General features: G+C 42.5%; 1 protein-coding gene across 1 annotated transcript; it reads left to right on the forward strand.

Moving 5' to 3' along the window:
• Window positions 1-4: 4 nt before the first annotated feature.
• On the forward strand, window positions 5-11,365 carry qser1 (glutamine and serine rich 1). Its single transcript, XM_015037131.1, has 13 exons — window positions 5-455; window positions 2,797-2,906; window positions 3,039-3,176; window positions 3,319-6,582; window positions 6,784-7,097; window positions 7,466-7,582; window positions 7,669-7,802; window positions 7,877-8,049; window positions 8,187-8,318; window positions 8,397-8,494; window positions 8,605-8,751; window positions 9,659-9,754; window positions 9,896-11,365. The coding sequence occupies exons 1-13, from the start codon at window positions 346-348 to the stop codon at window positions 10,034-10,036; spliced, it is 4,974 nt and encodes a 1,657-aa protein (XP_014892617.1). The 5' UTR covers window positions 5-345; the 3' UTR covers window positions 10,037-11,365.
• The last annotated feature ends 2,111 nt before the right edge of the window (window positions 11,366-13,476 follow it).

Below are 13,476 nucleotides of genomic sequence, written 5' to 3' on the forward strand. Positions count from 1 at the left end.
GTGTGTGTGTGTGCGTGTATGGGTTTCTGTCTGCAGTGTAACACAATCCATCCTTAAAAGAAGTTTCATGTAGCCCGCTAGGTGCAGCCATGTGTCCCTGCCTCAAACCCTGAAGACTTCTTGTAAACTAAAAAAAAACTAACGTGACGGGAAATGAAGGAAAAATAAATCACGCAGAGAGAGGAGACACTTTATCTGGGACACAGGACAGCCTGGCGTCGGGTTTGTTTTCCTCCGCGGACCGTACACCGCTTTTCCCGGGGTCCGGTGGGTACGACCCGGGGCTGCTGCGATGTGTTCCCGCTGCTTCACGAAGCTCCTGTGTGGAAGTGAACCTTTCACCGGATGATGGACAGGAACTACCCGAGCACCAGCTTCGCGGACGCGCTGGCTGTACCACCACACACCGTAGCTTCATGGGCCTATGACCGCGGCTCAGTCGCTATCAAACCAAGGTAGGAGATGAAGGAGAGGGCGGGTCACCTTCCGAAGGAAATATCGGTGATGGAGGGCCTAGTGTTTGCTTTTGAAGAGAAGTACAGAGGTTCTTTTGCTTCCGAGGGACACTGAAATATGTTGATATATTTCGCGACATAAACACAGCTGCAGAGTCTAACTTGTTGGGATTTTTTAGCCGTATGTTGATACCTCCCCCCTCGCTAATTTACGTTAGCAAAACAGTCCCCTATCATGTCCGTGCACTGTAGCTAGTTGGAGAATAAAGTGTTTTTGTATCTGTAGCATGAGCTGACCAGGTGTGCATAATACTTTAATTGTAATAATGTATTTTCTCCACTCGTGGTTGATAGTTGAAACCAAAGCAAATTGGACTGTTAGCAGCCAGAGCTAGTTACTGTATGACAGTTCTGGAAAGTGTTTCGTGTCGCTCTGTGTAGATTCATACCATTGTTGTTGCTGCTTATTCATTGAGGATAAGTTGGTGAAACACTGAAGGGTCTTCTGACCAAACTTGGCGATTAATGGCTTATTTGTTCATTTTGTAGTGCTTTTTTTTCTAAGCAACTTTGTTTTTATAAATATACTAGGCTTAAACTTGTAGCAAATGTTCTTCGCATCGATTTCAATTTATCGCTACGATTAATGGAGTAAATCTAATTATACTAAGAGTATAACGCAGTATACTGTTTCTTTTTAAAATGATCCAAGTGTCATTGTTTTTTGGCTCCCACTATTTAAACACCCAAGGTAGCCAGGTATATGATTTAGTTATCTACTTTATAGAATTTAACGTTCTTTGAAGTCAGTTTGTCAGCAAACAGCTGCAGGATTTCTGATACTTTGTATTTGTAAAAGGGATCAGTAAAAAGCCAGAATAACCTTAGTTAGGATCTTTCCATTCACAGATGTTTACCTTCTGGCTGAAGGTCAGTACTTTAAATCTGGTTGACGGGATTTAATTATATTTGAGAATAAAGGACGACTTCTGTTGACTAACCGATGCAAATTTGTTTTAATCTTTTATTGGTGTAGCACATTTTGAAGCAAATTTGTAATGCAATTTTTGCAAAAGCAAAAACGGCAAAGAGTGATATTTATTTTTAGAAAGAAACCCAATAGACAAGAACTCAGATCAGTCAGGTTCTTTCTCTTGGCAAACACCTTTTGAAATCAGTGCTTCTCACTGTTTGGAAACCTGCAGCAGACTTTGTCTTTGGCTGCAAAACACACCAATAATGTCATATCTTGCAGCTATAGTTAGGCTTGTCACAATAACAAATTTTGCTAGACAATAAATTGTGCCAGAAGTTATTGCAATAAACAATAATATTGTTGTTTTAGACCATATTCAAGTAATACAATGATAATGGCATGATAATGCAAGAACACATTCTCAGAGATAAATGAACATTTAATTCTGTTAATGAACATTTAACACTGTAACTGGAAGACATTTAAAATCTCCAAAATAAATAAGCAAGACAATAAAAACAACAAATAAAATTAATTTTGATGTCTCTGCAAACAAAATAAACCAGTTGAGAGAGACCAATGCACTAGACTGAAGACTTTTGTCATCCAATTTTTGGTAGAAAGAGAGAGACGAGAAAAACAATAAATCATGCAAATGGAAATTATTGAGCTCATTCTAATTTACCATGTGATTAATTGATTTATTGCTAGCTATAGTAAAGATATTCAGTAACTGGTTTGAATCATTTGTCGACAGAGACAAGTTTTAGATAAGATGTTTAACCCAGTTTGAAGAAAGCAAAGCATGTTTTCCTAAAATCGCAGTATTTTTGCAATGGAGCTCATCTTTAATCTGAAACTTAAATATTTATTTGAGAGTAAACAGAGAAAGTAATTTATCTGCTATAGGTTTAGATAGATATCTGCTACTCTTTACCATTTGTGACCAAAGTCAGCCTTCAGAGGCTTGTGTCCTACATTAATTAGGTGATTCTAAACATACCTTAGTTAGAGAAATGCGTCATTAGCAGTCTACGGCAGAACGTGACGGCAGGCTAAAGAGATAATTTCGTCATTTGAGTCAATGTTAGTGCAGGGACGTATGCAGAACATTGACTGTTGAGGGCCAGTGTTGGGCATCCCTGTCTTGTGATATGACTAATAAATAAAACTTCAGCACTAAATTAATCAGACCTTTTACGCTCCTGACTTAAAACATTCCTAAAAATTTGTTTGTTTTTTTTGGGTGGCCAAAGGAATTTTTGAATCCTCTGTCTGCTCAGCCTTCACGGGGTGGCTCGGTGTTGCTTCTGAAAAATAAAAGCAATTGGACAAATTAACGTTTTGTTTGCTTTGTGCACACAGTCCCAATTATGTTGCACCAAACCTTGACGGGGAGCTCCTCCAACAGCAAAGCTACACTACAACGCAGCAGCTCCCCACTTACACTACAGCACACATCCCAGCAGCTGCACGTGAGTTTTAGATGCTACAAGTTTTGTTCATAAGTGAGACCAGTCAGCTAAATGGCTAACATTATCAAAGGCCTCAATCTTTGAGGATGATTTTAATTTAAATTGATTTTTTTTCTTCATTTTGACTGTAAGGCACACTTGAGTCAAGTGGTAACAATCCTGTGACCTCAATCATGAGCTTCCTGTCAGCCATGGAGTCAAGAAGTCTTCAGACCGGTCCTGTTAGTGCCTCTTTGCTTCCTCCTTTTAGACCGCCATCTTGGACTACTGGTAAGAACACAGAAACTGGACCTAATCCGCTTGATGATTTTAGAAGTCGTCCTTTTTTTTGTAAGCTCACAAATTATGCAGAGTGTGTCTCTTTGCTTTGTGCATGCCGGGCATATTACAAACTTTGATTTCTTCTTTGTAGGTGCCAACTCTTCCACCACAGAGCTGTATCTGACTGGTGCTCTGCCTTCAACAGCCAGTTTCCCCTCTCCTGCTGCTCTGTCCTCCTTTCAGCACACAGGTGCCTACCCACCCAGGAGCTATGCTGCCAACACATCCCTTACACTTCCAGATCCTGCCTTCAGCACTTCCACCAATGGGCTGTTTCCTCACCATGACCCACTGCTTAATCTTAAACCCAGCCAAACTGTGATTCCCACTGCCCTGACCTTCAATCACCTCTCTACACCCTCTCTGGGCTCAGCTCTGCCTGTGCAGTCCTCCACTTACCGCTCAGCCCAGGAGTCAGCTCCCCACCTACTACAGCCCCAGTTTGGTCTTCTTCCTTCTGCTCTGCCCGCCACTCATAGTGCCCCACAGTCCTATGGGGCCACGATTTTCTCTGGCTCTATTGAAAGAGCTCTTCAGCGTGAATGTAGTGTAATAAAGCACCACCAGAGGCCTTCAAGTAGCCACATGCCCAGTTCAGAGGACTCCCTGCAGGGGTATTTTGGCTCTGGCAGTGAAACGGATATGTCTTACCAGCAGGACCCGTCCCGTCACACACCAGTGTCCTGCAGTCCGTCTTCAAGAACAGACTCCACCCAAGGAGTCAGTGGGTCTCCGCAATCTAAAAGCGATTGTGGAACACAACCGTACTCATCCACTTCTTTGCTGAAAAATAAAGACGCTTCTTCCCGACTGAATTCACATTCTGCTGGAGATGAAGAGAATCACACTCAGAACTTGAGAACAGGGTCTCCGGAGCGTTATTCTTCTCCTACTGAGAAGCAGAACTCTGTCATTGCTAATCAACAAGCGGTCCAGCTGTCTGGCCTAATATCAGACAGTTTGTCTCAAAATTACATGGCTCCACAAACACAGTCACAGACCTCTCATTCCCCCTCGGAGAAGCTCTCCTCACTTTACAATACCTTGCCATCCCACTCGAGTCACTGTGACAACGTGGCTCCCGTTAGCCAAGCTCTTATTTATACAACCACTCCTGGGCTGAACCAAGAGCAGATCCAGTACGGAGCCCAGGTTCAGAGATTCTGTCAAGAAAATTTTTCAGACAGCTTCTCCGGTGCCCACTCTCAGGGGCCCCCAAATCTGACGTTTACCTCTCAGCCGCAGGAGCAAGCTTCGGCAACACATTCTCAAAGTTACAACACGGGACAATCCCTCAGTACTGTGTTCCAATCCACATGTGTGCAAAGTCTTCCTACGTCTAATTCTTTGGTGGATTATAGCCACATGCAGGACTCAGTGGCAGGTAAAGCGCATACCAGCGCATCCCACCAACAGACACAGCCTCACAGTGTTTTATCCGTACCTTTGCCTACATACTCTTCACCTGCTCCACCCATACAGAATAACATACGATCCTCCATACATGAAACAGATCCAACATACGCCAAACAAAAGCTCGAAGAACTCCCATCCCAGGACATCGAGGCTCTACAGCAGGTGTCCATGGTCTCTGTTGCTGACAATAGCATGGCTGCTCACAACAATGTCATCTACGTGGTTTCAAAAATGGATGATCACAAACCACAGAGTGTTATTCGAAGCAATTCTCGCTCTGACGAACAATTCCTGGGACTTGGCCATGCAAATTCGGCACATGCAAAGGATGAACACATCGGTTGCATGACCCAGCAGCAGGTTTGTTTAGGCAGTGCTGATGGTCATGAAGTTGCTAACTCAGAGGGTTCAAATACCTCTGTTTCATCACATGGACCTCTCAGTTCAGAGCATCTTAACCAGCAGCTCAGATCTCCTGAGCCACACCAACAAAATCAGCAAACCCACTCTCAGTCCCAGGGTCAAATTCAAGCTACCCACTCTCAGTTTATGTCAGTCCCCAGCTCTCAGGTGCTTCTTGAGCCCAACCAGATGATTCTGGTCCAGCAACCTCTTGTCCACCAAAGTCAGAACTCTTCAAAACTAGCATCGATGCCTGGTGTCCAACCAGCCCAGTGTTTGGGTCCGGTTCACGTACAGTACCTCCAGATGGATCGAGGCCTGCTTTGCCCAAATGTCTCTAATGAAAACCAGAGTCAGCAGACTGTGGTCATGTCTGAACCAAGCTCAGAATGCTCTTCCTCTAAACACCATTACAGCCAGACAGCAAGTCAGCAGCCAAATGATGGCAAGAACCAGTTTGCCCTTAACTCTATTTGCTTTCCCGACTCGATGCTCCTGGCAGATGAAAGAAATATTTTGTCAAACGTTGACGACATCTTGGCTGCCACTGTGGCGGCTTGCGGTGTCACGCCTCAAGATTTTGTCAAAGCCGCATCGTCCGCTGAGGCTGAAATGACTGCAAGGGCAAGTCCCGTTGATTCCAAAGGTCAGCTCCTGACTGTGGATATAAGCCAGATGTCGCCCAGTTTTTCCTCATCACAACATCCTGCCATCACCAACACTCACTGCCAAACTATCAGCATGACACTAAATGGTGCTCAGATGGCCACAGACACCCAAGATCAGGCTGCTCGCCATAACAGTAACATTAATCTCGTCATGAATGGGGATGGAATGACCACCGAGAGTGGCTACCACTCTGTCAGACAGGTGTTCAACTGTGTCCACAATGGAGTCCAAGAGACTACAAAATGCACAGAAACACAAGAATGTCCGGGCAGTGATGACTCTCCAAAAAAGAAAGCACGCTCCAAGTCCTTAACTAAACCGAATTCTGAGGACAGTGAGGGACTGACTAGACCGGCTAAGCGCAGTGGACAAACCAAGCGTCAAAACTCACGGGGCAGTGATGCCACTCCTCCGTCTGCCTCAAGTAGCACACAGGACAGTTGTCCTCAGCATGAAAGAATCAGGCAGAAGATCCGTGAAGTGGAAGAGAAGCAGCCAGAGGTCAAAACCGGCTTCCTTGGCTCCTTCCTAGACTTTATCAAATCGGGCCCCAAACAGCAGTACTCCCCTAGCTCTACGAGAAGTAGCAGTCGTCCAAGAAAACCATCCTCCTCCTCCAAACCGTGCACTTTGCCTCCTTTGCCACCCAAAGTGCCCACTCTTCCTGGACCGCTGCTTCCCCAGAAGAGTCCAGGTGTGAGCTCCCAGCAGAAACGTCTGGAAGAGGATCTACACAAGAACCTGGAGACGTTGCCGTCGTTCAGCTCAGACGAAGAGGAGAGCACTGGGAAGAATCAAGCTCTGAGGAACAGCATCAGCTCAGCTCTCTCAGCTCTGGATGAGACTTCAGATCGGAAAACGACTATGGGTAACGGCATCCTGCCCTAAACTTGGCTATTCAGCTTATATTGAATTTTTTTTCATGCTGTTTTTGCTGTAATGGAAAATTGTTTTTATCACAGTCAGGAAAAGCTTTTCACAAATTTGATAAAACGCTTGATTGACTCATTAATTCAAAAATAAGTTAACTCCTCATTATTATTATTATACCTTTCTACTCCCTCTTCAGATAACCAAATTCAGGTTACAGTGATGAAGCCTGTCCAGCTTCCCACCATCCCTCTCACCATCACCCAGATTTACCTGCCGCCGGTATCCGCCCCTGCTGTGGTGACCCCTGCGCCAACCACAGTCTCAGGGGAGAAGGAGTTTATGACCAAAGAGAAATTAAAAGAGACGCCGTCAGGCGAGTTGGCTGTGCAACTTATGAGCGTGGCCTTGGAGGGGCTGACTGATGACGAGCCGTCTGACAGCGGGGGAGAAGGGATGTATCGAGAGAGAGACGAGTTTGTCATCAGGAATGAGGACATTGAAACCTTTAAGGTATTGCACATTAGATCACAGCATTGACACACCCCAAAACTTGTTCCACTCATTTTTGTGACAAATATCCAGTGTAATTCAACAGAATAACTAACAAATCCGCTGTGGAGATAATAAAACAAATGAAAAGTTACATTAACACGATTGCATACGTGTGTTTAAGCTTCATCTTTTTTGCCTAGTCTACCTTGATAAAGCTCTTTTGGTCATCATGGCTTCAGCTAAGTGTTCGTACAGCAAAAGCTCAACCTTATCTAAGGTTAATGAGATTCAATTAATTACATGTCTTTTTTTTGTTTGTTTCATAATTTAATTTGCTGTGAAGTCTTGAAGTCCCTCTCCTTTTACATCTTTTGCACGACTTGCAGGTCACAATGAGGGCAGGAGTGGAGCCTCCAGCTATTTGGAAGGTCCAGAAAGCACTGCTGCAGAAATTTGTGCCTGAGCTGAAAGACGGGAAGAGAGTGTTTTCTGCCACAAACAGTGTGAGTTAAATCTGTCTGTGGATGCACGAGGATTCAAATACTCTGTCTCCTCTCAACGTGTGACCCTTTTCTCCTTTGCACTGCAGTACCTTGGATACTTTGGTGACGCAAAGACGATGTACAAGAGAGTGTATGTGAAATTTCTGGAAACGGTTAACAAAAGGGAGTACGTGAGAGTTTGCAGTCGGAAACCACGCAGCAAGCCGATGAGTTCACTAAAGTAAGTTGATAAATCTAATTTCATACATTTGTTAGAATGACTTTTCAGTTGTGTAACTGCTGTCTTTCTCACAGGGCTATTCAGATGAAAGCTTTGCTGGGCCTGACAGATCCGCCTTTATCAGCTCCCCAGAACCATAAGCCCCGCCCCAAACAAGTGAAGCCACGGGCAGAACCGCCGCCCAAGAAGAGGAAGAAATGGAAGGAGGAGTTTTCACCCACCCCCTCAGGATCATCTGCAGAAGAAGGTACTGGGGAGGATTTGAGGATATACTTTTGTTTTGCAGAAGTATTTGGGTTTCTCATTTAACTTTAACTTGAGTCTGTGTTCTTTTATTTCTCTTTGCCGTTTCCCGAATTTTTCTCTGTCTCTGTTCCACTTCAGAGTTAAACCCTCCATTTGCTTCGAGGCTCCTCAACACACGTACAACGAAAGACACGTTCAAAAGCTTTGTTGAGCTTCTTATTAGTGTTGCTTTGGATGAAGATGTGATGGCGGCACTGGAGAGGGCAAATGGTTTGTGATCTACATTTCCAAAGTCATCTGACTACTCTGAGCTGGGGCTTAGAGCGTTGTTCATGTGTTTTATAACAGACGAGTTGCTGCTGCCGCACATGAAGAAGGTAGATGGGATAATCACTGACATCAGGAAACGCTTGCTTAACAAACTGCACATAGGGCAGGTCTTAAAGGTGAGTCTTTCTGTTAACCTTACACATCTGCCTTGGTGAACAAAAGCCAAAAGGCACATACACCAACCTGTTTTTAACTTAGCTGAGTTGTTTTTATTGTTGCTTTCCAGACAGCTCTAGACAGCTTCCCGGAGATCTCAGTGGTGACTGAGCTGAAGAAGGATGGGGAAACCCCAGCCTTTAAGGTACGTCTCAGTGGGAGGGCCTACAACAAGAAGACGATGAAGTCCTACAAGTTGCCAAACAAAGTGCCTCAGGTCAGACATGTTCGTCCTTCAGAAGAATGTTTTATTGCGTTTTTTGTCCAGGAGAGGGCGCAGCATCACCTATTGTCCTTGTCCTGCATTCCTGGCCTCCAATCCCTATCCCCAGGAACACTGCTCCCTATTTTAGAGGTTTTTCTTCTCTAAAGCCCTGTTAAAGGGGATTTATACCTCAGCAGCTTGTTATGAAGGTGTGACCAGGCTTGTGAATAGCCAGCCAACTTTAAAAAAGCATACTAAAGCAAGGAAGCATCTAAAAGCTCCAAGGATTAGGTTTGGATGCTATTGTCCTATTTCTCCAAAAGGAATTTTATGAAGAAGTATCCGTAACATTTAGTTTGGTAGTTACAAGTTTTTAACGTATTCTTCTCTGTTGGATTCAAGGGCCAATTAGAATATCTCTTTTAGTATTTTGTTGGGTTTTTTTTTTAGTTAAATTCTTATGATACAGATGCATTACACACAGACTGACATATCTTGAACATTTATTTCTGGTAGAAGAAAATAAAAGAAGAAAAATAATCTAATGTTGATCTAAATAAAGTATGTAAATTAGATGCTCCTGTTCAGAGTTGCTAGGTAAGTGTAAGTAAGTTTCCTCTGGCCTAATTCCTTTTCTGGATTGGAAGAAGAATAATGTTGATCTAACGAATATTAAATATTGCACGTTAAAGGAAAAAGTGTTGCAGGTGTTTCTGACTACTGAAACATAAACCCTTTTAGTTTTTGTTGTCAACGTTTTGGTTTATTATGGAAGGTGTTACATGAACATTGCAATCATCTAGGAGGTTCTAAGTTTTGAGTTGTGAATTTGTTGCTCCTCTAGATTATTTAATACAGAAGCCAATATTTTTCCTATTTTTGCTCTGAATTGTTCTTATATCACCTTTTCCCCTTCTAGGAGTACACGGTGGAGCAGCAGAAAACTCAGTGGTTCTCTCTGTACCACTCTTTGCAACATTACAAATACCACACATACCTCATGTGTAAGGACGAGGTGAGGAATCGCTTACGGTTTCTGCTGGTTGCGAAATTTTCAATTATCATTATTATGAGATTGTAATCTAACAAACACAAATTGATCCGGAAACATTTCCTGCATGCTGCTCCTCAGAGTCTGTCTGTTTCTGTTGTCTAGATTGCATCGCTGCGGGTGCGGGCTGGCGACCTGGGGCAGGAGGAGACCGTCCAAAAGTGCCTGGAGAACGGAGCCTGGGTGGACGGGCTCTTTGATCGCTTTGGAGAGCTAATCAGTCAAGTGCAGCAGGTCTGCAGATGATTTGGCCTTGGCAGACTCGACTTAAAAAGAAATACAAACAGAAGCTAATGCAAAGTTCACCGCTTAAACTCAAACGGATGCCTTGAAGTCACAGTGACAGCAGAGACCGAGTGTGGAGTGGATTCCCCTCCAGAGATGTCAGGAGCGAAACACAAAGCTGTAACTCGATCATCAAAAGACTTTGTTTCGGGAGGCACTTCGGAACAGTTCCACGTAGTGCGACTCCTTTTCTTTGTACGTTTTTATAGTTTTAAAAGCCATCTTTTTATGAGCCTTTTTTTTTATAGGTTTCTATTGGCTTTTCTACTCTCCTTTATTTTCGGCTGAGTGCCATACGATAACCCTTAATTGTGTTCTAGATAGAGGAAGTAGAGTGGGACAAATAAGAGGCAGGAATCTGATTAAGTACCATTTTAACAAGCCTTCATCAATCATTTAAGTAGGCTTACATACAGAGTTGATATATTGTACAAAATTGAGTATAAATAAAGTATTACTGTAGTTCATACTGTTAGATAAACACCCGTTGTTTAACGGAGTGCCAACTTCTCCATGTCTAATGTACATTTTGTGGAAAGAAAAGCGAGAGGTGAGACCTGCAGCCGTTCTCCGGAGGAGATGAGGGACCGCGAACGACGTGCGTCTGACTTTGACGCATCGGACGCCTTCTCCCTCCCGAGATGCGTTTTAATGGAACCAGCGCCAGTTACTGGTTTTCTCTAACCGAAATCAATACCTTGAATTGCTTCAAGGTCATTTCAAGGAAATAACTGGTAGTTGTCTTTATATTGTTTTATATACAAAGCCCACATTTTATGACAAATATATATTTTTCACAGAAGCAATTATTGTTATTCTTAGGAGACATTGGCTTTTTTCCATTGTCTTTTCTTTTTTTTTTTTTTTTTTTTTTACGTTTCTCCTCACAAATTGACTGTGAGCCAGAAATGTTGATATCACTAATTCTCGTTGCTTACAGGTGCAGTTTGTAAATAAAATGGCACATATGTTAAATGCGTTTTGGTGTGTTTCGCACTGTGCAAGCAAGGCTTACTTCTTAAAGTCTGGGGAAAATGTTATATTTGTTACCAGATTACATAACTGAGTACGGCGTCTTTCACACAAGGAATAAGATGTGTGAAAATATTGAGGTTAATTAATCTCTCACTACAGTAGCGTATTTCCATGTTGAAATGTCTAGGAAAAACAAAAATCTGCGTTTGATTTTTTTTTTTTTTTTGATTGTCCTTCCGAAATATTTATGCAAAAATCTTTGTCATTCACAACAACTCCTGTACAATAAATGGAACCTAATCATTTTGTAATTCATACTACACCGTTTCTGTTGACAAGTGTATCTAATAACTTTTCAATCCTTGACATGTTTGTTTTTCTGGGCTTTAAATGCTTGCCTTAGTAAAATAGAAAGGACAACAAGCCATTTAAGTAAAGCAGAGGTCTGTTTTTGTTTACCTTGGACCAGTTGCCACTCATATACTAGCAGTTACGATGCATCCCTGTAGACAATTTAGAGTAAACGGTTAATCGAATGTGGATGCTTTTAGATAGAGGAATCACTCATACACAAGAACACACAAACTCCGTGGAGGAAGATGAAACTAGAAGTTTCTCATTGTCCCCATCATGTCGCACCATGATCAGATCAGAGAAAAATGATGGAAAAAAAAAAAATCTCTGAATCTCAAATTTAGGAAACTGCAGTAAAATGTGACGTCTTGGTGTCGCAAAGTCTTCGAAACAGCTGCTTGTTTGGAGATGACGCCAGTAAAACTTTTGTTTCCTTTCTTTCCTGTAGTCTGTAGCTACTTTTAGAGCGGATCTCTCAGAGTTCTGGTATCTCATAGTTCACTGAGATACCAGAAAATAAGAAAATGGGTTCTCATTATGTTTTTCATATGGTGATGATTCAAATTATGGCTAAATCAATATAGAAATGTGAAAACATATTTCTCCTGATTCTTTGCAGTACAAAGCTAAAAAAAAAAAAAATCCCCTGAGCTAAAGAGGACGACACATTAGACTGGGGCGTGGACTCTGGACAATCTAGTAGTATTGTGCGAAGAGGAATGCTCAAAAATCCTAATCAGTGCTGACAAAAGTGTGAAATGGAAAAGAATAAAGAGCATTCTACTAACAAAAGAGCGTCTCAAAAGTTGTTCCAGGTGATTTGTAAAACTAAACTATGTTTATAATCTGGGGGTTTTCTCCACAGGAACACAGGGTGTCAGTAAATATGCTGTGTTTTAAATATATGAATTTATCAGATGATTAAAAGTAAAAACACAAGATTAGACTACCTTAACCATTGAACTGCAATAAAGTGGTTTTAATTCACACGCAGTAATAAAACTGTCATTCCTCTGTGTTGGCAGGAATATGCTAGAAAATTTACACACCACTGATTCTCTCTTGGGAGCGAGAACTCTTGGAAATGGAGATTCTGGGTATGGTCAGCTGTGGTGTAAACAATTTCATTAGAACTGTTTTACCCAGGAAATCGTAGTTAGTTGTACTGTTTGTTTTTTTGTTTTTTGTTTTTTTGCAAACGCCTTGGCACTTGGTCTAAAAAAAACTGTCAGCAGTACATTATTCTTGTTTGCCTTTGTAGCTCAGTCCACAGGGGTCAGTTAAAGTTAAACTTTACCAAATTGTTGAGTGTTTTCATGCTAGTGTTGGCTTACATTCTTCAACGGGGCACAGCAAAGGAGAGAAACCAACAGCGACGCTCGCCCACCAAACTCTCATAACCCGGCAGCAACACTGGCCGGCTGACCAAAAGATGTCTCTTGGCTGTTGAATAAAATATGACGGAGAAGCAACAATGCAGGGAGGGGGGAAAAAATTACTGGCAATCCACAAAACACAAAAGTGCTTCTGTGGTGCAGTTACAGCACTGTCCTCTGTCTTTTAGAGCCGGACAGTGGAATGGGGGTGGAGGATAGTCCAGTCAGGCATGCACTTTGGATTCCAGCCGGGGCACAACTGGAAGGGATGGACTCTAAGCGTCTGCTCTCCAGATGAAAATCACATGAATTGCTAAAGCTGCCCTGTATCATTCCATATGTGGGAGTCAGACTGAGGGAACCTTCAGGCTGTGTGACGATGTGAGGAGGGCACAGAAACACGACTGCTCTCTGTTGCATTGGACTGAAAAACATTCTTGCCTTTTGAAATTTCTCCGTCATGAGACGTTATCCGCCGAGTGATGATGTAGTTTCATGTTTCATCATGTGTCTGGAAACGCACTGAAAGTTTTGCTTCGTAAAACATTCTTTGCTATGCAAGACTTAGGCGTGTGGTTACATTGTTATTGTTATTGCATGTCTATAAATGTCAGATTCTACTGATAGCTTCAATATAATATTGGCTTAAACGACATAGGGTTAATACACACACACACACACACACACACACACACA

Source organism: Poecilia latipinna, unplaced genomic scaffold (genome assembly GCF_001443285.1).
Source record: "Poecilia latipinna isolate Pla-1442-1.1 unplaced genomic scaffold, P_latipinna-1.0 Scaffold396, whole genome shotgun sequence".
Classification (NCBI taxonomy): Eukaryota; Metazoa; Chordata; class Actinopteri; order Cyprinodontiformes; family Poeciliidae; genus Poecilia; species Poecilia latipinna.

Bases quoted from the DNA above. Each gene is read 5' to 3' on its own strand.
- qser1 (XM_015037131.1), top strand. From the start codon at position 346: ATGATGGACAGGAACTACCCGAGCACCAGCTTCGCGGACGCGCTGGCT. The intron at 7,098-7,465 runs GTATTGCACATT...CACGACTTGCAG, and splicing joins AGGACATTGAAACCTTTAAG to GTCACAATGAGGGCAGGAGT. The intron at 8,495-8,604 runs GTGAGTCTTTCT...GTTGCTTTCCAG, and splicing joins ACATAGGGCAGGTCTTAAAG to ACAGCTCTAGACAGCTTCCC.